The sequence below is a fragment of the Pygoscelis adeliae genome, unplaced genomic scaffold, assembly GCF_000699105.1.
Source record: "Pygoscelis adeliae isolate BGI_AS28 unplaced genomic scaffold, ASM69910v1 Scaffold16, whole genome shotgun sequence".
Taxonomy (NCBI): domain Eukaryota; kingdom Metazoa; phylum Chordata; class Aves; order Sphenisciformes; family Spheniscidae; genus Pygoscelis; species Pygoscelis adeliae.
Genome location: NW_008825162.1, coordinates 249,978 through 274,300, shown reverse-complemented (window position 1 = coordinate 274,300; position 24,323 = coordinate 249,978). Strand labels below are relative to the sequence as shown.

Here is a 24,323-nt window from a genome sequence, read left to right as displayed (position 1 = left end):
TGTGTCAGTCACTTAACTCAAAATGTTAATAGAGTTAAATAACTTGAATTCACTTCTTGAATGTGTGACTTTCAGATGTTCTCTAATCTCCCTCTCTTCCTGTCTTTATAGTTAGGAAATTTAGTATAAATATAACCTGGTTGTTTTGAACTCACATACTCATTTTAGTCTTTGAGTAAAGTGCTCTTCATTTAAATTAAAATTAACTTGGCAAATTTCCATATCTGTGAATCTTTACCGAAAAAGAAAACCCTAGGCCTGTCTGGTTTAGTTATCTATGATGTGTGTAATTGCAAATTGGAAACAGGTTTTTTCTTTTGTTGGAGCGAAAGGATTAGTTACTAGTTATGCAGGATATCTGGTGGAATTTTATCTTGATATGATAAGTTTTAAAACTTAACTTGAATATTTGTAGTATGTTTTTAGAAGCTAGCAGGATGTGTTTATCTCCTTAATATTAGACAGGATAGAGCAAATAGAACCAAATTAGGAATTTTGTGAATTGAGGTTTTAATTATTGCTTAGAATGTTTGAATAAACACGTGATCAATTTCTGGAATTTATTTTTGCAAGCTGTTGAGCCAAAAACTTCAGAGGATTTAAAAAAAGGACTGATAACTTCTAGAGTGGTAATACAGTAGCTCTCGCATCCTGAAGTGTGAAGGCTAATAAGTTTGGGGAAGAATCTGGGGTATAGAGTAACTTTTGAAAATGTACAGTATCTCTTGTGCTTCCAAGGAAAACCTCTAGCATTGGCTGCTAGACTTAGATATATTTGTTGTTACTTGATGTGATAAGAATGCTGGTTTTATTATCAGTGAACTTTGTTTCTTTTCTGTTTGAAATACTAGAATATTTCAGTTAAAACATATCTTATATTTAGAATCAGCTTGAGAAATTTTTTTTCTTGTGATTGTAGCCTTTTCTTACATCAGTTTTAAGATGTGAGAAGTCAATAAGGATGAGCTGAATGTCAATGAGCAAACCTTTTGAACTTTTTTTTTTTTTGAGCAGACGGACACCCAGTCATGGCAGCTGGTAGCCCAATTGGACACATTGCTTTGTGGGATCTGGAAGAGAAGAAACTGATGTGTCAGATGCAAGATGCCCATTCCACAGCAATAGCTGGTATGTCGTTTGTCCCTGGAGAGCCACTCCTTATTACTAATGGTGCTGATAACGCTATACGGGTAAGTTACAATAGCTGCTGCTATCTGCTGTTACCTTTTTTTTTTGTCTTGTAGTCCTCCAAAGTGTGAATGTTTAGTTTGGATTGAAGTAGCAGTTCTCAAATGAAACAGATACAACAAAACTCAAGTTACTGAAGTTGTTGGCTCTCAGTTGATCTGTAGTGGGGCAGTTTAAGGATTTGCCACCATGATGTTGTTGCTTCATTTATTGCTTCATGATAGCCTTGAAGAACAAAGCTTTGGATCCATTTTTCTAGAACCACACTTTATGTCCTGGTGCAGTATCTTAAATCTTGATGTATTTTTATAATGTCCTGGGTCATGAGCAGTTGCTGTTGATAAAAGTCCCTTGTGCTGCATGTCCTCTGATGCCATTAGCCTTTGGTGGAGGGGCAGAATGAACAGCAGGAAACAATCGACTGCTGTGGTGGAAACTTCCAGAATTTTAGGATCAAGGATGAAAGCCAATGTGTGAAGTTTGCTGCACCAGCTCCCAGCTAAGCCTGTTCCACTGCCAAGAGGTGTAATATTGGCAGGGCAATGTTTATCAGTTTCATTTTTCTGCTTTTTTGGGGAGGCAGGTGTGGATTTTTGATGGACCTGGTGGTACAGGACGTGTATTGAGAAGTCGAATGGGACATAGTGCACCACCAACAAAAATCAGATACCATGGGCAAAATGGAGAGCAAATTCTTAGTGCAGGTATGAATTCTCATTCTTATTCTTAAGTCTGATTTCCTGCTGTGATAAAGAAAACATGCAGAGCTAAGTGTCTTTGTTTTATTAATACAATAGATTCTATTTCATGTGTTATGTATTTGTATTTATGAAACATAGTAAATGATTAGTGTAGACAGTATCATTTATTACTGTATCAAACTGTTTCATGGTTTCCCTAGAGGAACATGTATCAGCGGGTAGGCTGAAAAGTAGTTACAAGCAGAAAAGCTTGGGAGCTGTTTTTGTCATCTGTATTTATATGTTTGATGAATAAAAATTGTTTCATTATGTCCTAAGGAACTATCGGCTGGTCAGAATGAAAACCTGTAACAGCTAGAGAAATTCTGTTGTGACAGGGAAAAAATAAGCAGCATAATGCATTTAGTAACTTTGAGGAGCTACTCCACTCTTCCGAACAAGCTTTGTGGGTTGCAATGCCTTTGTAATTTGTTACAGCTCAACTGTGTCTGTAATATGTATTCCCAGGGTCGCTTGTTACCAAGATACTAATCTAAAAGTGTAAAAATGCGTGACTACTCTTTCTTAGAAACTAGCATACTTAAAAATCTCTAAACAGACCCCTTAAGTACTAAATCAGACTGTTTTGTGGCCCAAACACTTCAGTAATGGAATAATAGAGACTCTTCACCTAATCCTTAATTACTCTGAAGTAATGAAATTATCTACGTGGGCAACATTTGAAAACATTACACTACATTTTGATGAATATTACATCTAATACGGCACAGCAATACACTGTGCTAAAACCACCTGTGCTAGAATCTCTTGCTGGTCGTCGAACTAGTAACTTGGATTCAAGTAACTAGTTACTTGACAGTAATTCAGCTCACACCAGATGAACCACAGTAACAACTGAGTTGCTTAACAAATCCTCACATTTGCTTTTGCAGTTTACTGCTTTGTTAACTGTAGTGAAACATATGGAGAGGGCACAGAGGCAACCACTAAAGTGAAAAGGGTCTCAAGCTTTGAGATCTGATGTATTTGCAGTGTAAGGAGACTGACACTCTACATTTCTTTCTGAACCACTGGTAAAACTTTGTGCAACAGAAATGAAGTAGCAATACTGTGGGGTGCCTTTCAAGTGCTACTGGCTTCCTTAGAACAGGCATCTCCACAAATTAACTTTGTAAAATTTCACCAATGTCACTGGCTTTCATCCTGCTTATTTCTCCCAGTTCCCAGTATATACATCCTGCCTTACTTCTGTGTCATAGCAGCAAGGAAAGGTTCCTTGAATACTATAATTGTTCCATTGTCTTTCAGATTCTTTAAGTTTACTTTGACTTACTTTCTGTTGCCTTACTTGTTTGGCCTAGTAAAAATGTTTCGTGATTCTTCTGATTTTTTAAAAATCATCTCAGTGCCTTTAATTTTACATGCATTGTGCAGTTTCATTTTCTGTTAGTTTCTGAGTCTGCCTTGTCCGTGTCTCCCCCACAAAGTGGACCTATTTGCTAGTTTCAAGTTTGAGCCTTCTGTCCCTCTATTAAATTAAATTAAATTAAATTCCCATAAGTTCTGTGAACATTGGTCGCTGGGTAGAGGAGGGAAGGCCTGTTAGTGTCCTGGTTTACAGGAAAGATGGAAAACTCAGCTTTTACCATTTTTGTTTGGGTTAGCTTACTGGCTAACCTAGGTGTAGTTCTTAACCAGCCACAGCATGTGTTGGTTAGACAAAGGATAAAGAAAGGAATGTTTTGGTTGATGAGGGAGTATATGCGGTCATGGGAAAGCTTTGGAAGTATTATGGAGGTATTTGAAGGATGTAACATTTTATTTAAGGTTTTAATCATAGCAAGCTGGGAACAGCGATATTGTGGTGGAGAAAGGAAGTGGGGCAGAGGAATTGAACATGGAGGAGATGTCCGTAAAAGAGGTATCATTCTGATCACGTGTGGGGCGAAGTAGTAGGAATGGAATATAGGCCATGAAAATTAGGCTCCATTAGTTCCGCTGCTTACAGTGTATCTGCATTTTTTTTTCTTGGACCAGAATTTTTAGTAAATGCTTTATTATGTTGTTTGAGGTTTCTTAGTGTTTATCTTCTGCTTTTCTTGCTCAGATAGCTTATGAGTAAACAGAAAGTTGATTTTTGCCCTTCACTGCTCTCTGCTAATATTTTGTCAGGTCAAGACGGAACATTGCAGTCTTTCTCAACAGTACATGAAAAGTTCAATAAAAGTTTAGGACGTGGTAAGTATTTCAGCGGAAGTACAAATATTGGTGAAAAAAGCCTTGAAAAGTGTTTATGTAAACAGAAGCTAAAACATTAGGTAGGCCTTATTTTCACTTTAACTGTTGTATGAAAACTATTCACCTCAGTTGCTCTGCAAACTCGGTCCTTCCAGATGTATATAAAATGTACTCTCAGGTTTGTTTGTACTTAAGTAATTTCCGTAGCCTGGCAGTGTATATTATTTCACTGTGGGAAACATTGGGCATGATTTTTGTGTTAAAAGTGTGTAAAGCAGTAGCTGACATTTCAGCATGCTTAATTACAACTTTATACCCCGTTGCCCTTCTATTCAGTTGACTAAATTATTAGTTAATTCATATTTCTTGACTTTAGGTCCTTTGATTTAATGTAGAGTTTAATTTAAAAAACGCATCTTCCACACAATGCCATGGTTAAGGGACACTTCCTTGTACAGTTCAGAGAACAAGGCTCAGAAAGACTAAAATAATTCTTATTTTTAAATATCTATATCTATATATTGATATATATGTATTTAGATAGATTTGAATAGACAGATGTAGATTAATTGATTATATATATCCTTTGGGCATAAATTTGAAATTCCTGACTCTTTGGTTATTGAAAGGGTTGGATGTTTTATATTGCTTTATATAGTCATGTCTGCATGACCATGGTTTTAGCTCTGACGGGGGACCTCTGCCTCAGGATGTCAGCACAAGATCCTGGAACCAAACGGGTTGAGTAGTACATCTGTGAATGTAGTAAGCTAGTGATTTGCTCAGCATCACATGAATTTTGACAGGAACTCTATTAGTGTTCTTAGCTCTTCAAACCCTAGGTAACAGTAATGCTGTGTTAATGTAAGCCAAATTTTTCTAATTTTAATACGAACTTTACATTTAGTAAACAATAATTTTTAAACCATTATTCTTAGATCTATCCATGAGATTGAGACATTTACCTTTTTTTTTAAGGTTCAATTAACAAAAAGAAATCAAAAAAGAAAGGTCTTAAGCTTGATACAATGGCGCTTCCACCAATTACAGTCTTTGCTTCAGGTAAGTAGTCTTTGGGATACATTACAGAGCTCATCATGTCTTCATTTTGTCTTTTAACCCTCAAGACACTACTGTTTTGAAAGTGCATGCTATATCAAGATGAGACTATTGATACTCTGGTCCTTCATGAGCTGTTGAGTGACAGTTTAAAAAGACATTTTACTTGGTAAACTTTTCTATTATTTCAAAAAAGAGCAGTTTATTTTAAATGTGTTTGTTTAACTGACTCTTGGCTTGAAAATCTCCAGCACAAGAGCTAGAATCTTCTGGTGTACATATTATTCCAGGCTGGAGAACCAGCAATTAGGGGGGGATGAAGATCTTTGTCAGCTGAGGAAATCTTACCAATCAAATGGTTGATTTTGATTCCCCGGTTCCTTTACTTGAGTCACTTTTCAAAGACAAATTTCGATTACTCTCTTCATTTGTAATTCAGTATGCAAATAGTGAACCTAACTTTTTGAAGCAGAATTGCAGTTATCTTTGATTCATCAAAATGTGTTTCTTTAAATTAATGACCTCCTCTTCAGACTTGAAGTCTGTTTTGTCGTAAGTGTAGCTGTTCTTTTGTCTTCTGAGGATGGTTGATTGTTTCATATGTTGAAAGGTTTGGATTTACAATTTTGTGTAGCCATTTGACTACATACAGTATTTATATTTGCAGTCTTCAGTGATACAGACTATCTGTACATACTTGTTGGAAATGTGTGTGTGTGTGTATATATATGCACTTTTTAATATTAGACCTGCCTGATTGATTTAAGGTAGTAGAACTACCTTAAATGTGTTGGGAGACATAAGAAAACATTTATTTAAGTACATTTTAATTAGAGTTATTTCTTTTTTGCTATATTGTCTTTGTTTGGTGAAGTGAACCAGTTTGTAGCTGGTTATTTTACTCTCTGAAGTTCTAGAAATACCCAATTTCAAGCGCTCAGTTTTTTTTTCATGTATAAATTCCAGGGAAAAAAGCAAACTTGCTCATTATTTAGATCCCCACATATCATATTTGACTACAAAGTTTGGATACTAAGCTTTTGAGGAATGATTTTCCTGCATAATACAGAGAAGTCTTTTGCTATGTGAAAGGGACTTCACTCTTAAACCCTGCTTTAAGTTGTTAATCTAGTGGCTTCTGCTGCTGCAGCAGCTGAAGAAACAGTTAAGAGACTCAGCTGGAAATGCGTACAAATTGAGCAGTTTAAACCATGTAAGTTTAAATATGCTTTTCAAACCACATAGATTCAAATATATAAAGACATGAAACATAACATACCAAAAAAATGCTTGGGGTTTTGTTAGTATTTTAGTTACACTAGCATATGCACAACGGTTTGCCAGGTGGTTTTTCTGAATGGTAGCCTTTTGACTGTCCAACAAGAGCACTAAATATCAAGTGTTTTGCCTAAAGGTATTTCAAAGTACTCTTTCTTACGATATCAGAAGACCTTATTTGACTTTAGAATGATTGTGTCTAAAAGGAGTATGTGTTATATTGCAGAAGTGGCACATCAGAGTGACTGGGATAGTATTGTTGCCTGTCATCAAGGGTATATAACCTGTACGACCTGGAACTATCAGAAAACTTCCATGGGAGCTCATAAACTGAGGCCAGAAGAATTTAGCAAACACAAACCTATTGATATATGTGCAACAGTAAGTTTATTTAGGATACTGTTTCTTCAGCATTACAGTATATGCTATTTTGATTTCTTTTTGTACAGAAGCAATATTTGGCATGAAAAAGCACTATCTAGACATGTTTTATTTGCTTTGCAAAGTGATTTCTGCCAGCTCAGTGTGTCCTACTAGTTGTTTCGTAATGCCTGTGGTCTTAAGAAAAATGCTGCATATGCATTTTTTCCTTAAACATCCAGGTTAAGTGCAGATTTTATTTTCTGATTCAGATAGGTGGTTGGTGTTTACCTTTAATCTAGTGATGTAGAGTTGACTATATGCCTGTGATGATAAACTTGCTCCGTGAATGGAAATTGCTGAAGACGCTTTTTTCTGGCAATACAGAAAAATGTACTTCCAAATACAATTGCAGGCAGGATATTCCCTCTAAAACACTTCACAACTTGAGCTGGATGCAATGAAAGTCAAACACTTAATGAAGGAGATATAAATGTTTACTTAGGCTTACGAGCTTGCAAGACAAGTAGTTACTGTGGCATACTTCATGCGCTAGGCATTCATACTAATACTGTATCTTGTGATAAGTTGTTTTTCTGACCTTATGCTTAGTAGTTAAGTGGTAGACAAGATCAGTTCAGTTGTAAATACCTGGTTTTCTTTTAACTACTAGATTCTTTGGACTGTATCTTTCCAAAGACATCTAGACTGTTGTTTCTTTGTTTCTTACTATTTAAACTCTGTGTGAATTTATCCTATTTTGGGGTGCCATTGGCAATACAGGCATTGAAAGAGGCATGCAGTCAGCATGCTTGGACTTTATCTTAGAGATTGAGTTTGTGGATGTCTTGATTATATGGGTTAGTCATTTAAGTTACAGTGTTGATATTATTAGATATGACTTCTGATGGATGTCACTAAGTCAGTATTTCATTATCCTTCATAAGCATGCACTACCATATTTATTACTTGTTGACTATTTGCTTATTTTAAGAGCTCCTCTGTCTGCTTTTTTGAGATGTAATTTGTTGTTTGTTCTGTGTAGTTTTCCTTGAAGAAATCTAATAAAAACAATTAGTATTTTGTATTCCTGATACGTTATATATCTTCTAACAACTTTGCTAACTAGGTATACACTTAAAGAATTGTTTTCATAGGTGGGTTTTTTTTTCCCCCCCTTGAAAGTCAGTAGACATTACTTCGTGTGGGAACTTTGCTGTAATTGGGCTGTCAACTGGACAGGTAGATGTGTATAACATGCAGTCTGGCATTCACAGAGGACGTTACGGCAAAGAAAGAGGTAAGAATTGCTACTCTTTTAAAGTACTGACTCTTAACAGAACAGCAACAACCTGGTGTTCTGTCATCTGGGAAATTTAACATAGCTTCTGAGTTGAATTTGGGAATCTTTTCAGTTTCTCTAATTACCCTACGCTGTCCTATCTTGCACTGTAATCAGAAGTAATTTGAAACCTACTCTGAAGGACAGCATCCCTGCTAGTTTTAACAGCTCTGATGTTAGCATGTGTTTGGTTTTAACTAACACAAAATTGTCAGTTACCAGAATAGTTAGCACTAAAATGAGATCCTCTGGCCTCAGCTCTTTTTGAGATAATCACATTTCCAGTACTTGGCTTCTTGTTATAGGGTTCTATCTCTGAGATAAATTTTCCCATCTGTTTTGTGCTCCCCGCTTAAAAATGAAAGAATACTTTAGATGCATGGGAAATTGAAATCCTAAGCAAGTCCAGTTCTTTGCATATGCTATTATTTTCAATTGCCAGCTGCAAACTTAGGACTTCATGTAAGTGACAGTGTTCAGACTTTTAATTGTTGTGTACATGTATGTTTCATGTCATGTATCCTCATGTACGTTTGCTGTTGCTTAGTAAGTCTGCAATTTATAATAGGGCCCTCGTGATACGAATTTTTTTGTTGTAGAAACAAGGAAAGAGTCCTGATGAACCCTTAAACCTTACTGGGTTTCTAAAAGCCATCTAGCATAGCAAACTATGTGGTCTCCTAGTGGTCTCCTAATGGTCTCTAGTGGTCTCCTAATAACATCATTGCTTGATAGTGGGATGAATTTTGTAAGTTTGGCTACTGGCCAGTAGCCCTAGGCATAGATTAAGAAATAAAACTGATCCCAAACCAGAGGAGTTATGCCTTATCTTTACACTGCAGTGTAACATAGCCCAGGAAAACTCCCAGACTCTGTGCCAGAACTGAAGCCGTGAATTTTGTCTGGAGTGGCCAGGCCCCCTGGAGGCATTCAATAAGTCATTCAAAAAGTCTCTCAAATCTCACATTCAAAAAAAGCCCCCCAAACTGAAAGCAAAAATAAAAGCCAATATTCAGTTTCAATTACTCACAACTTTTGTATTGTATTCTAGGTGCTTGCTTGAAAGCAATTTGGTTTCTGTACTGACAAAGAAACTTCTAATATTTGAGCAGTCTTGTCAGGTGGCTTTAGAATTGTTTGTCACATGTTTACTGTTCATTTAGGGTAGGTGAAGACATACAGAAGAGTGTTTGGCATTCTGCTGATTTCTATCCTATGGTTAAATTCTGAAATACAACTTTCTTTTCCCTTGCTTTGCAGCACATGAGGGGGCCATTAGGGGGGTAGCAGTGGATGGATTAAACCAGCTGGTAATCACAGCTGGTAGTGAAGGATTAATTAAATTTTGGAAATTCAAAACTAAAGATCTAGTTTACTCCACTGAGCTGCTTTCTTCTCCAAGTGGAATTCTGCTTCACAGAGACAGGTAAGAAACTGAAGCTATTTCATGTGCATATTGTTTTGCTGTAAGTACATAAGTCTAGGATGGCAACCAGATATTCTAGTAAAGTTTAAATTTCTGATGCTGGAAATACAACTGACTACAACTGACAAAACAAAATGACTACAAGACATTTTACTAGACTGAAGGAATGTAATACTGTTTATCTGATATTATCTCAGGGTAAAAGATTTTTGGAGCAATGTTAGGATGTTGTTTTTATTTTTTGTCTCTGAGTATTCACTATCATATGTGCTAATGATTCTTGGCAGTGGTATTCTGGGAATTGCCTTTGATGACTTCAGTATTAGTGTTTTGGATATAGAAACCAGGAAGATTGTCAGGACGTTCTCAGGACACCATGGACGGATTAATGACATGGTAATTATTAACTCATTTTCTGTAACAGGTGACATATACAAATACCTAATTCATTTTAAAGATGGTGGATTTCTCTGCATATATTAAGTCACTGACTATTGTGTTCAGCTGTGAATAGTAAAGTTGTAGTTCAGCTCTACAGCAGTTTTGGCCGTGTTAGTTTTCAAGTTAAAATGTGTAGTGTCAACTTGAATGGCCATGCATTTTTACTGTGCTTTGGGATTTTACTATAACTTTGCAACAAGCTAATTTTGGGTTTAACAAAACAAAGCATTAGGAATAATGAAAACCATGTTGAGGAGCAAAATTGTGCAAGTCTTAACTGTATATATAGAAAAGATGAGCCAGGTAAATAAAAGGTGTAAACAGATCTGAGATTATGCAACACACTGATAATTGCTTACGTTACACCTTGTATAATAGTGCTTTGTAGAGTTCATCGAAATAGTTTTTAGCGTCTGATTTAATTCTGAGTGCTAGTAAGTAAGTATTTATTTAATTTCTTCAGTTTTATGCTCAGTGGTTTTCATCATTAATGTAAAAGCAAGGACCAAAGTGCTTTTACTAACAGCCAGATGTACCCTGTGTCATATATTTAAACCTGTTCCGAAATAGCTTCCGTTTTTGTCCTTTTCTCACTTTCAATGAGGCGGTGTCAGTTTTGTTTTATGGCTAGACCATTTTATCCTGGTGTTAGGGAGAAATCTGATCTTGAACTGTGTAAAACAGGACCTCCTGCGGGGACTGATTTTTTCAGTTGTGCCATTAAATTGACTATTTTATTTTAGACTTTCAGTCCTGATGGTCGTTGGCTAATAACTTCATCAATGGATTGTACCATTAAGACTTGGGACCTTCCCTCTGGATGGTGAGTCAGTTTAAAAACTTACAGCAAAAATTTATTATAATCCCCTTTCTGTCTGTTAGGTGTCAAAAAGCCTTCCGGCTTGATTATCTGTCACCAGCCTGTACTATGTGATATTCAAAGTTGTACTTGCAGTAACAACTCAGTACCCAGTATTTTAGTTGTGTGCAATGCTAGCGATTATGTGCCTTTTTCTGGCTATATGGGATAACTATGTCCTGCAGATCTAATGATGAAACCTGGAGTTTTCATGTAGTGTAAATGAGTGCTGCTTCCAGACAAAGAACAAATTCGCACTATAATCTAAATGACAAGAGATTGCTTAAGGTGAATTGCTTTGTGATACGTTGAAGTATTCATAGAATCATAGAGTGGGTCGAGTTAGAAGTGACCTTCAAAGATCTAGTCCAACCCCCCAGCTATGGGCAGGGACATCTTTGAGTAGATCAGGTTGCTCAAAGCGCTGTCCAACCTGACCTTGAACATTTCTAGTGATGGGCCATCCACAACTTCTCTTGGCAACCTGTTCCAGTGTCTCACCACCCTCAACATAAAAAATTTCTTCCTTATATCCAATCTAAATCTACACCCTTTCAGTTCAAAACTATTGCCCCTTGTCCTGTCACTATTAAAAAGGCCCTGTTAAAAAGTCTCTCAGTCTTTCTTACAAGCCCCCTTTAAGTGTTGAAAGGCTGCAATAAGGTCTCCCCAGAGCCTTCTGTTCTCCAGGGTGGAGAACACCAACTCTCAGCCTTTCTTCATAGGAAACATGTTCCAGCCCTCTGATCATTTTCCTGGACCTGCTCTAACTTCATGTCTGTCTTGTGCTTGGGGCCCCAGAGTTGAATGCTGCAGTACTCCAGCTGGTTTTGTAAATAGAAGCCTGTTGTCACTTACATTGACTTTAGCAACACAGTAAGGCTTTAGTTCAGTTATATTTTTCATTTGTGCATGCTTGCAACTGCCAAAAATATTCTTTTATGATCCACTGTGAGTAGTCTTCCAGAAGGAAATTTAGCCAAGAAGTACACAAGTACACACAATAATTCAGGAGCCCAGAAAAAAGCAGGCCAAAAAGTAACTTTGAGTTCTGCCAATGCATTCTTTTACCACATCAGATAGATTTTTAATAATTTAAAGTAGTGCTATGCAGTGTGCAGCTCTGGTCATACCTGGGACTGAATGGTTTCATTGGGATTCGTTATTTTTGTTGATGTGGTTTGGTAAATAATTTTGTGTACTGTAAAAGTTTTCATTTTACTATGAAAAGTGTGTTGAATCTCAACAAACAATTGACCTATTCTTACATGATGAATGACACCAGTCTAAAATGGGACAGGATGGACAGTAACTGTATTTTTTCTAGTGTAAATGGGGGGGAAATTAACACTCTGTTTGGACTTCCTCTTTCTAACTGTCTTTCCCTTCCAAAATGATATGCCTACAAAAAAGTGTGGCATTAATTATAAAACTTCAGAAATGTTACTTGTATCTTTCATTTCTTTAATAACATAACACTTTGCAGTAAGAATCCATTCATACTGTTTTTTAAAAGTAATCTAACAGTAGTTCTTGTTTGCATGTAACACATAAGTAAATATTTTGTCTCTTCTCTCTAAGTAACTGCAAGAAATTCTGGTCAAGCTGAAATCTAGGCAGGTGCATGACATACCCTGTTTTTGAAAGTAATTAGGTTAGATTGTTCTTCCAGGATTTCAAGGAAAGGTTTACCCATACCTATAGGCAGAAGAGTGTATTGAAAACAAAGAACAGCTTTTAATAAAAAGCCAGGTGTTTGATTTACTTCTACTGTGGTATATTAGCTCATAAATAGAAGAACCAAATTATAAACTGTGCATTCTAAAGACTCAGCTTTGATATTGTCCTTACAAAAGGATGGAAAACATGTTTTTAGATGACTAAGTCCTACATTACGAAAAATACCAACTGACTTTAATAGATGTCATACCATTTACTTACTGAACACCTGTTTTTACTTGGGAATGCTGCTTAACTGTCCTTATGTAATATAAGTATTCCTAGTGCATGTTTTTTATGTAGGGCTTTTTGAGAATTGGGGAAAAAATTACCAATTTCTGTAGAGAAAGTTGCATAATGGCAAGGTTCCTCCTTGTAAATTTTTCTTCCTGCAGTGCAGCTTGCATAGACAAATTAAGGAATCAAAGGTACAAGCTGACTGTAGTTTGGATGGAGTACTTGAGACAGAATGGTGTAAGAAATGTGTTGATATTGTGAGCTCAGCAATTTTATACTTTCCATTGTCTCACTTTTGCAGTTAGGCAGCAAGTGTAAAAGTGAATGCCTTCAGCCCCCAGGCAGGATTCATTTAGCTATTGCTGTACATTTTTTTGTAAAAATTACAAATATATCTCTCATTGTTCTGTAGTGGATTGATTTCCCCCCCCCCAAGTCTGTAATTTTAATTGTGATTTAAATTCAGTAAGTAGAAAAATTTAATTTAATGATAACTGTTTTGCAGTTGTTTCTTACGGTTGCTTTATTGAACAATATTTCTCAGTTACCGATAAAGATTGTGGTAAAAGGATGGATTTGAAACTAGAAACAGTATTTATGGTAAATTTTTTAGCCATTGTGCACTGTGTGCAAAATATCAGTGTAACTGATACATGTTCTGGCATTTATGGGTTTAGTGTTTGTATATTTTATGTTGAAAGTGATGAATGATGTGGCTCTTACCCAAATACTTTTTTACTTGTAACGTGTCTAACAGCATGCAGAATGAATAAAACATTGCATTCAGAGGAAAAAAATAGCTTTTATTTTTAACATGCTTTGTCAAACCATCACAGGAGTGCTCAGTATCTAAGAAAATACATGCCCACAAGATTATACGTTTTAAACTGCTTTGTTACATCAATTTTTTCTATGGGTAGTGAACAGAACAGGGTTATAGAACTAGCTGCTCTCATCACTTCTCACTTTGTGATTTTTGGTCTGTAAACAAGAACAAAGTGTTCAAGCTCTCCATTTGTTCTTTTTGTTTCTCTCAATGAACTAGTTGTCAAACTCAACTGCTTCTTACAATTTGAAGTAACTGAAATTTATACCTCAAGTGACAAGCAGCACTCTGAACCCAGGCTTGAGTGGAAGTCTACTAGGGTGTGCGTCATCCAGGACTTGTGGCATCATCCAGAACTCAAAAGTGGCTTATTGTCAAAATACTCACATGCTACTGAATATTTTAACTTTCTTTTTATGTGGTGTTTTTTCAGTTTTCTGCAATAGTGAAAGGGATGATCAAGGAATGGTATATCAGGCTGAAGATGTGGTAATGTCAAACAAACTGTTGCAGCTAATCAAATTTTGCAGTGTACAGTTCATCCTTTAGTTCAGGAACATTAGGTCCTAGTGTTAACCAGGTGTATGTGAAGTATCTTGAGAGAGGGAATTGACAATTAACGGCAGAGCATTAAAAGATGAGGTCAGAGTAGCATGGGGCTGATTGGAAGTACAAAATTTGTGGCCACTAAAAAGGTTAGTGTTAGGTATAAGGAGTTGAATGTGGATGGATGGTTCATCATATTTTCCACAGAATGTGGATGTCTAAGGAGGTAGCATAAATGTACCAGCTTTAGCTGATTTTAGAGAATTTTACAGAGGTGAGTGTTTTGTTGTACAGTGCCGTTCATTTGCTAAGTTTATATGTCATATTTGGATACTTCTAATACGCTAGTTTGTATACATACTTCCAGTGTCCTGCTTGCATTCAGTCGTATTTGTGCTGTAATTCAGGTATGCATAGGTAAACAAGTTCATCTTGCTGAGAATTTCTCCGTTGTGTTTTCTCTCCTTAGCCTCATAGATTGTTTTTTGGTAGACTCTGCAGCTGTGAGCCTTACTATGTCTCCTACAGGAGATTTTCTAGCTTCAACACATGTGGATGATCTTGGAATTTATTTGTGGTGAGTATGTAATACATCTATTTCTACACAGAATTTCAGATGGGGAAGAGTTCTTTTAATCATCTTTATCGCAAATAGAGAACTGTTCTGCAAAGTATTGTCTCCAGGGTTTTGTCTTCTCTGATTCTAATTAAGACAGGTATTCTGTATTGTTGTGATTCGTAAATCTTGAAATCTCTTGCAGTTAAGATATTTATTCTGATAATTAAATGATCTCTTTTTTCCAAATGTTTGTTTCTTACTCTAAAGAATTCCTGTTATGCCATTCCTAAAGTTTTGCTTTGACTCTACTATTTTTTTTTTACCACTTTTGAAATGTCACTGCTCATATAGTGTTAGTTTCTGAAGGTCTTTTCTTGTCCTGGTATACAATGTTGTTTGAGACTTCTGACTAGAATTTGGAAGTTGCGATTATTTCTGTTTATTAATGATAGATCAGCACAGATGTAAGAAGTGTTTTAGTTCAATTTCCTCCTGATACGGCTTTAAAGCAAACGACGGATTAGTTCCAGTACTGAAGTAACACACCTTTTCAGTGGTCTGGGTTTTTTTTTTCCTTTTGATAGATAGATTGATCTTTCAGGTTACATTTGTTGCCTTTAGTTTTGCCTGAGGGGTGTTCAATTGTTAGACCTTTCTATGCTTAAGTAAAAGAGCTTCATTGTGAATAATGACAAATGTTTTTACCTAGCCCTCGTTTATACTGACAGAAAAAATCATTTGCCAGAATGACTTGTGTGTATGTTCGAAACCTCAAGGAAATTTGCCAAGAGTGCTACTCTGAAATCCTGTGAAAGCAGGTTGAATCATTTATATTTGCATAATGTATTGTACATATTAAGTACAAAGCAAGCTTTTTAGGTAGGCAATTTTGCCATTTCAAGTACATACAGTAACTGGCAATGATTAAAGTAATCATACTTCATAATGCCGTATGTGTTAAAAGTTTTTGGCAATAATACTTCAGCATAACTTTTATGTTTCAGATTTTCAGATGATGTATATTGCTATGTTTCATTTCTTGTTTATCTGGTAGATGAGGAAAACTAATCTTGAATAGAACGTGGTGAATTGCCATAGTGCAGTAGTATTAGACAGCAGTAAAAATTATGTCTAAAATACTTGTTCCCATTCACCTGAAAATTGTTTTTAAAATGTCTGTCTTATTTTTCAGGTCAAACCGTTCTCTGTTTTCACTTGTCTCTTTACGGCCCCTTCCAGCAGATTATGAACCTTCTATGGTGACACGCCCTAGCACCTGCCCTGTGCAAGGTAGTCTTCAGATGAAAAAGTATTCTATTTTCGGTTTGGTATTATATTTCAAACAGAAGATGGTTTGCTTCCTCAGTGAAAACTCACTGTGTCTTAGCATTCTTTCTCTGAGCTGTTCCTATTGCTTCTAGCATTTTTGGCATACTTACTCATAGCTAATATTATTTACTAAAATCTAGTCATGTTTCTGTGTTCAGACATAAAGAATTACATTGTGATGATCTCCACATCTGCAAGGAGATTTTGTAGGTAATAAAAACATCTGTGCTATTTGCTGGCTTTCTTTAATCCCAGATTTGTGTAAATACCTTCCGTTTTGACATCTGTGAGGCCAGTTTGAAATAAACGTTACTGTTTGGGTGGTGAGAAGGGGATTGTTCTTTGTTCCACTTCCCTGCAACTTTTTTGTCTGCCTGTATGCCATAGTAGTTTCACTGCTGTATATTGTCTTGTTGGCAAGAGAATTGGGTTCAGCTGACCTGCCATGTACCTGTGCTAGGTTCCCAGTGAAAGAAAGGCCTAAATTGCATTTTTTGATACATTTAATAGAAATAGTTGTGCTTCTGAAGGCCTCTAGATGGAGATCTTGTCTGCCCAAGTTTAGCAGTGCCTACATTTAGATCTCCATCTGGAGGAGAAACACACCTAGCTATTGACGGCATGAAAGAGTGAGGAACATACTTGATGATGACTGCTTTATTAAGCACATAGTTATTTTAGATACTTAAATTAGGGAGACAGGATTTCATCCCAAAACTTTGAATGTTTTAATCCTATAAACTGATTCCGGCTGAATGCTTTAATTCACTTTTTGTCTTCAGCAAATGTAAAGTTCCTGTTTAGATGCTCAGAGCTTTTAATGGTTTACATTTCTTTGCTGTTTTAGGCTTTTCTATCACATTCATGGTTTCAGCCATGTAGTATTTTGCAAAAAAGAAGGGAAAGTAGAGGTGTTTGGTCAAGACCACATAGGAAGTACAGAGAAAACCTAATGACAGACTGCATTATCTTTTGGTGTGTGATGTTGTGCTTCAATGTTGAGATTTTCTTCATTTTTATGTGCCACTTCAGTCATACCCATGAACAGGTGGTGAATATTGTGCGTATTTAAGTGCAGATTTTATGGATTTGTAACCCAGAACTAAAATTGCTATGTACATATTTTTAAACGGTTAACAAAATTTTAGAAGTAATCCATCATTTTTCCTTTAGGACTTCCATAAATTGGTTTTATCTGCTTTGGCTGAAATGATATAAAACTTGTTAGACTTTAAAATCTTGTTTATCCAACTCTGCATTTTAGCTACAATTGTTCGCAATTTAAATTTAATATTTCATAGGGTTAATAAAGATTGTTTCTGTAGCTTTTCAGCTATATGTTATGTTAGCACCCATATATATAGCTGTTATGCATGTGTTTTTCAAAAATTGCAAAAGAAATAATCATGTTGGTTTGATTTTTAAAAAAGTAAATGTAAAGTATGTATGTTCATAAAAGATACCTGTTCTTGAAAGATGTGGATGTGGCAGGAGATGAAGAAACATGTGATGAAATGATAGAATATGTCTCACCTGAGCAATTGGGAGAGCAGCTGGTGACCCTTTCCTCATTACCAGAATCAAGGTGGAAAAATCTCCTCAGTCTTGATGTTATCAAGGTAATGATATTAGGCACAAGATTGCTTATCTATCTACTGTAGTATTTGGCTTGTATATTTTAAGAAGGAGGTAAAATAAGGGCTATTTCTCCTGTAATGTAAAACAAACAGTTGTCTTAACCATTCTTAGGATGTTCCTCCTTGAGAAGGAGGAACTGTTTCATAACTTTTGCCATTACTATTTCTGCAACATGCAAAATAGCTGTCTGAAGGCAGCTGCATTGACATGGAAATACCTAGTGAGTGCCTTTAAAGCTGCTCTAAGTTATGCCTCCAAATCGCTGTTGGGCATTCCCATAACTGGAAAAAGAAGGAATGCGCAAAAAATTGTAGTATACAGCCAGTTATATTTGCCCTTGTTCTATGACCTGCATTTACCTAATCACAAAATTTGGTCCCACTTTTCAGGTATTTTTCAAGATTTTGCAGTAGAAGACTATATGGTGCTTTTCACATTTTCTGGGATTTGGGAGAGGGGCTGTTTTTCTTCTAAATAGTAGCTTCATATTTAGTGGTAAAACATTTTACCTATGTATTTACTTTTCAGTTAGACCTTACAGTTTTCATAGTATTTTTAAAATAAAATTCTTGACAAAGAAAACTCCCACATGTTCTTACTATGATGATGATTTTAATTCAAATATCTAATTAACAGAAAAAAAATAAACCAAGAGAGCCACCAAAAGTTCCCAAGTCAGCCCCTTTCTTCATACCAACAGTTCCTGGTCTTATACCCCGATACATTGCTCCAGAGGAAGAAAATGATACACAGGTAAAAACAAGAATCAATATAATAATGTTTACCTAGTGTATTTTAAAAGAAAATCTTAAATGTTTTTTTAGTGCTGAGTGAAATCCTGCTAAAGACTTCAAAGTACCAGTTTTAATGCATTTACATTAATACTTTCTTTCTTAAAGTCTTTTATTCTGTCAGAAGGAAAATAGTTGAGATGTAAAAGTATGTTTGCATATTCATGTACACTTTGTTATACTTTCATGGTCTAGTCGAAGGTAGTAAACCTTGGAGTACTGGCACAGAAATCTGATTTCTACATTCACCTTGAAGAAGCCCTGAGCACTAATGAATGTAAGTTAACAAGACATTTCACTAAAAATGTAGATGCTAATAATATTTTGATAAATGTTTGATTTCTAATGCCAAAATTGTAATGTGTGAGGAAAAAAAAAATATGCCTAGTACCATAACAAAGGCAAAGAGAATGACATGTTATATATAAAGCTGACTAATACATAGATAGGCAATCTAGATCAAAGATCCATTGGTACTCCAGCTTGCTTGTAGCATGGAGCCCAGTTCTGGCTAAAACCCATATAGAGAGAGAAGGTAACGTTCCTAAGACGGTTAGACTTCTTTGGAGATTGTGATGATCTCACCCAGAAAAGGCGCTTTATATTATTTGTAGGGTGAGAAAGGAAGGGAATGATCTGGTAAGGAATAGTCTGGTGATTCACTGAAACATGAAAAACATAATTTGCCTAGCAAGGTTTATTTTCAAGGGCTACTTACCTAAACATTCAGCAAACTTAGAGCTTTAATTGATTGCTTTATAATGTAAAGCTTAAGAAGGAATAATTGATACAAAAATAAGCTGTTGGATTTCTTTTAACATTCAATTCATTTTGAAATTCAGTCACTTAAATTGCCTGTGGAATGTACCTGCTTTTTTCCCTGTTTAACTTGTGCTGCTACAGAATCATTGAAATTTAGACTTTTGGAAGTTATTGCTAATATAGCTGTCTTGGAAATGTAAATGGACAGTCACTGGTAGCTTGTCCACAAGGCAGTTCTGCTGGGAATTTTTCTACCCCTTCTTAAACTCTTCTGAGATGTCCAGCTTACTCAACTGCACTTAAAACATTTCGTGTGCAGAGCTTTACTATCTATCACAAACGAGGTTTGTTTTTATGCTGTGTTTTTAGTATTTCAATTGATAGTAGTCTATTAAGCTGCTTCAGAGCTGCTCAGAGGAGAGTGAAACTTCAGGTGAGTATTTAAAAACCTAACCAAACACCTAGAGGCTGGCTGTACCAGGGAGCAAGTGCACTCCATGATGCATTGCAGTAGTGGTCCCGTGGGCCTCCCTCAGGCCACCTCTCTGCTGTAAGGCAGGTGCGCCCCACGGTCTGTGCTGTAATCCCAATCCAGGGAGCCTGTTGATCCTGACTCAGGAAGCTCTGTGCTTGCTAGTTTACAAACATCTCTTCTAAAGGTTAGGCTATGCTATTAATGCAATAGGCTATGCAATTAGGCTATGCAAATAAATAGTATTATACTAGAAGCCATCCTGGCTTACCATTGGGATGGAGACAGGGTTTGGTACCTCAGATCAGGACTATGGAACATAGGTTGAGCTGGGCACTTTTTCCATATTGTATGTGTACCAGCTTCATAATACGTTCTATGCTTGGTTTTTTAATGTCACAGCACAAAAATGAGTTAATGCATCTGTTTAGTACTGTTAATATCACAATTGCATTTAAAACTAGCTAATGATTTTCATAGGAATCAAATACAGATGGAAACAGATTTATACCACCTAAGGAATATTAGCCAATGCCTGATACCATTAGTTACCATGATATAAGAGTATAAGAAGTTGCTCTTCTTAGCAACTGCTTAGCAAAAGAAATATTAATTAGAAGACATTTTAAAAAATGTTTTTAACAACAGCTGTGTCTGCAACCGTACATATTTTTATTTCTGCATTTGTAAAGCAAATGGATGGAATTATCAAAGATCGGGTAGGATTGTAGAAATCCTGAAGAAGAACATTTATGAAGAGGAGGAAAGAGTTTGTAAATTGCATGTATTTCTACTAGGGAAAAGATTTCCCCCACTCCACTACCCCCAGCTCCCAGGAAAAGCAGGAGGAATTCACTTAACAAAAGTAATAATTACCTTAGATGCACCAGATGATCCTCGATTTAGCTTGATGTCAATAAGAGTAAATACTGTAAAGATTCCTAGTAAAAGTAGTACCCTATCTCTTCTAGGATATATTTGCAGTAACAGCTAGAAGTCCCAAGTACATATGTTCCTTTTGCCAAGAGATGTAAAATGACAATGTTATGTAGTTAATACAATCTTTTTTCAGCTTAAAAGACAGAAATGGGGAAAAAAGTGATACAAATACAAAGATGTTACTTGTATTTTTCAAGGTGAACTTACAAACAAAATGCAACTGTCTTATTAGAGATGTACTTCTCTGTAGTATGTGATGGGACAGTAAATTAAAAGCAGGATGGCATTTTTTGGAAAACAAAAAAGTAAGGGAACAGTCAAAACTTGAAACATATGGTCACTGCTTCAGAATTTTGGAATAAACCTGTCCACCTGAAGGATTTGTAAGATTCTTTTCTGCAGATGTTGCTGATAATGTATCCCTTAATGCTTTAACACAGATGCAGCTCCACTTAACTTACTGAAAAGCTTGGGACCATCTAATATTGAGATAGAACTAAGGGGTTTGGCCCCTGAAGGTGGTGGCTCAGTGGAGGTGATGCTAAGCTTTTTGAGAATGATTGGGATGATGCTGAACAAGAAGTACAACTTTGAACTTGCTCAGGCGTACCTTGCACTATTTTTAAAGGTAACAATTTTCTTATAAAATTTTATGTTAGTTCTGTTTAAAATGATGGTTGTGCAGTAAAAGGATGTAAATTGTCTGCTCGAAAGAATTAATCTTAAGTGATTTTTGTTGGGGATGGTTTTAAAATGACTAACTGAATGTATTGGATAATTTGACAACTCACCTGGTCACAGTCAAGAAAAATTTGCAAAAACCAGATATTGTGAAGAGGACCATGCCAGACAGGTTTTATTCTAGTATTCATTACCTAACTTCTTAATGGTTGTTAAGTGCTAAGCTAAGATACGCTATGTCTTAAGTAGGAAAAGAATTCAGTGGACAATGTTTGGGGAAGTAAAATAGGCATTTTGTTGGACTTACCACTAGCCGTTGCAAGCCTGACTTCTACTTTCCATGTCAGTGGGCTGCCTTTCTTATGTTACCTGTTAAGCATCACAGAAATTATTCCCAGGTGTGTGGAAGTTAGAAAGTAATTGTGATAAAATACAGTAGCAGTTATTCTTAGAACAAAGGCGGTTCTGCAGAAGAGTGAAACCCTTCTGATGTACAAATGCTTACCTTGTCAAGATACTCTGATTTATGAAACTGTGGGAAAGCAATTACTTACAGTTTACTAGGAAAAAGTTGATATAGGCATTCAGACACATGTAATACTGTCTATTTCACTGAATATTTCTTAATAGCAATATTGCAGGGATTGGTTTTAATGATAGAGTGTAATGCTGGACAAACATGACTTACTCTTTTCCTTTTGTTAGTGTTAAATAGAACGCATGGGGCAGCTTTCACAAGAACAAGTAGTGCAGACGAATAGGAGTAAATCTGTACAGTGAAACACTTAGGGTTGAGGTCTTGATATTCATTCACCAGTGGCTTTTTGTCATGTCTATTTATTATTAGTCTGGTTTTTATTAGTCTAGTCACATGGACTGGATGTGATTAATACTTGCAATATTAGATGTTAGAATTCATCTTTCTGTTTAGTTTCATACAAAAGAAATTTAGTTCTTGCAGGGTATTAGGGACAGCTAGGTAATTTGCCTCAGAAATGTACTCCTGATCTGAACTACAGTAGAATAATATAAACTCACCCTGTGACACATGAACACCAGTATCTTTTGTTGTAGGCTCAAAGTAAAACAGCTCTGAGCTTAGCAAGACTTCCAGATTTAAGTTGTAGCCAGGAAAATAACTATACCATCCATTAAGTGGTAATAATGTACTGCCTCTCTACGGGATCGAGAGGTTTCTTTTCTTTATGCTTTACCAAGGTTACTGTTTATTACATAGAGAGACATCATCTCCCTGTATAGAGTGTGCTGGCATCATTCTTCTTGCTTTATGCAACATGGATAATTAAAATAATAATCCTGATTGACCTCAGGGCACCTGTTTAGCCTTTCTAGCCTAAAGAGGAATTTGTGATGCAGGTTGGAAAGAGGAGAAAGTTACCATCTAGAGAAGTGTGTGATTAGGATAGATTCAGCAGCAGCGGCAGAAGATCTAGTAAAGCAATAATGTATTTTAGAGATTTTTCTGTCTTACCCCATCTGATATATATGTGGGAGTAAAATGGCTTGTAAAAGACTAGTAAAAGGGAGACAGCATTAAATGGAGGGAATTAATTGAAGGAAAGAGTCCTTCCCTTACTTGGGACATTCCTGAAAGTAAGGTATTGGAATTGAATGAGGAAACTGATCTTTCGAGTTTTTTTATTATCTGTATTTGTTTCACTAACTACTTGTTTTCATTTTCAGTTACATCTTAAGATTCTGTCATCAGAGCCAAACCTATTGGAGGAGGTATCCAGACTGTCAACACAACTCGAGGAAACGTGGATTCATTTGCGGGCTCTCTTCAATCAGAGTCTGTGTGTGTTAACATATATGAAAAGTGCTTTGCTGTAAAATACTTAAGGGTTTTGTCTGCATAAAATTCCCCTTGGAATAATAGTACAATTTATTACCAAAAATACTGGATTCATTTTATACATCTATGTATGGCAAAGTATTTTAGAACGTGCATAGCTGAGTATTTTTAGTTACTTCAGTCAGAGCAAAAATTAGTATGTGCAGCTTAAATATTCATGTTATATTAGTTTGTGCTGTTAATGAACAAACAGTTGGACGGCTATAGGTAATGTAGCTAGTTACCTTATGCTTTCATGACCAAAAATGTAAATCAGAATGAAGAAATGACTTGCCAAAAAAAAAAAAAGTGGGAATGTAATTTCTGTGCAGGAGACCAATAAACATTTATTGTTGATGCAAAAATAAAACAAAAAGTCTTAATTATTAACGATTTATTAACATTAGTTTAAAGCAAGTGAATATAAAAATTGCATTCCTCTGCAGAGCGCTTTTTCTATGAAGCTTGTAAAAATTAGTTTTCTTTTCACTTTCACAAGCTGTGTTCACTGTTTTGCCTCAGACACCTATATCTGAAAGCAAAGATTTCTAGCTGAGCTACATATGATGGAACTTGAAAAAAACCAAAACTAAACCAAAAAAACCCACCCATTGTTTTTTTATAACCATGTTTCTTGCTCTAATTTTGGAAGCTCAACTTCTCACAAAAATTAGGATTCTTCTCTTAAGCAGATAAAGATTACCAGAATAAAAGCTTTGAGTTGTGGTGAATCTTTAATTGAATCAGATGTTATTTTTATGAATTTAAATTTAGGTTTCAAATAATAAGGTTTGGGCAGAGTTTGGGAACTTGTGAATGGGATTATCTTTAAGTTAAAACTTTGCTGTTTGAGAGTATTGCCTCACAGCGGAAGAATCTCCTTAACAAGGCCTTTGCTCTACTTCACATGCTGCAGCTGCAGACACAGACTGAAAGAAGTAACTAATACAAATGCGTGCAATTTTGATGAGAAAACTTGAAAGATGGGTTCCTTGCATTTGGCATGAGACTGAAACAATAGTGTGGCTTTGTTGTTCTATATATATGATTTTTTTTTTTTATTGCCATCACATTATG

At 35.9% G+C, this 24,323-nt stretch overlaps 1 protein-coding gene across 2 annotated transcripts in view; it reads left to right on the top strand.

Annotated features, from left to right (window-relative positions):
- Positions 1-23,730, top strand: part of WDR36 (WD repeat domain 36) — a 28,879-nt gene extending 5,149 nt beyond the window's left edge. Inside the window, exons 6-21 of one of the 2 annotated variants that reach the window (XM_009328708.1) lie at positions 1,015-1,190; positions 1,772-1,892; positions 4,062-4,127; positions 5,106-5,189; positions 6,691-6,845; positions 8,010-8,124; positions 9,427-9,592; positions 9,880-9,988; positions 10,777-10,856; positions 14,690-14,797; positions 15,972-16,069; positions 17,600-17,727; positions 18,383-18,499; positions 18,733-18,814; positions 21,151-21,338; positions 23,096-23,730. In XM_009328708.1, the coding sequence (XP_009326983.1) occupies positions 1,015-1,190; positions 1,772-1,892; positions 4,062-4,127; positions 5,106-5,189; positions 6,691-6,845; positions 8,010-8,124; positions 9,427-9,592; positions 9,880-9,988; positions 10,777-10,856; positions 14,690-14,797; positions 15,972-16,069; positions 17,600-17,727; positions 18,383-18,499; positions 18,733-18,814; positions 21,151-21,338; positions 23,096-23,245 (1,943 nt within the window). In that variant the 3' untranslated portion in view covers positions 23,246-23,730. Of the gene's footprint in view, positions 1-1,014; positions 1,191-1,771; positions 1,893-4,061; positions 4,128-5,105; positions 5,190-6,690; positions 6,846-8,009; positions 8,125-9,426; positions 9,593-9,879; positions 9,989-10,776; positions 10,857-14,689; positions 14,798-15,971; positions 16,070-17,584; positions 17,728-18,382; positions 18,500-18,732; positions 18,815-21,150; positions 21,339-23,095 lie in introns of both variants that reach the window. The other variant, XM_009328707.1, reaches the window with a different exon arrangement.
- Positions 23,731-24,323: the final 593 nt, after the last annotated feature.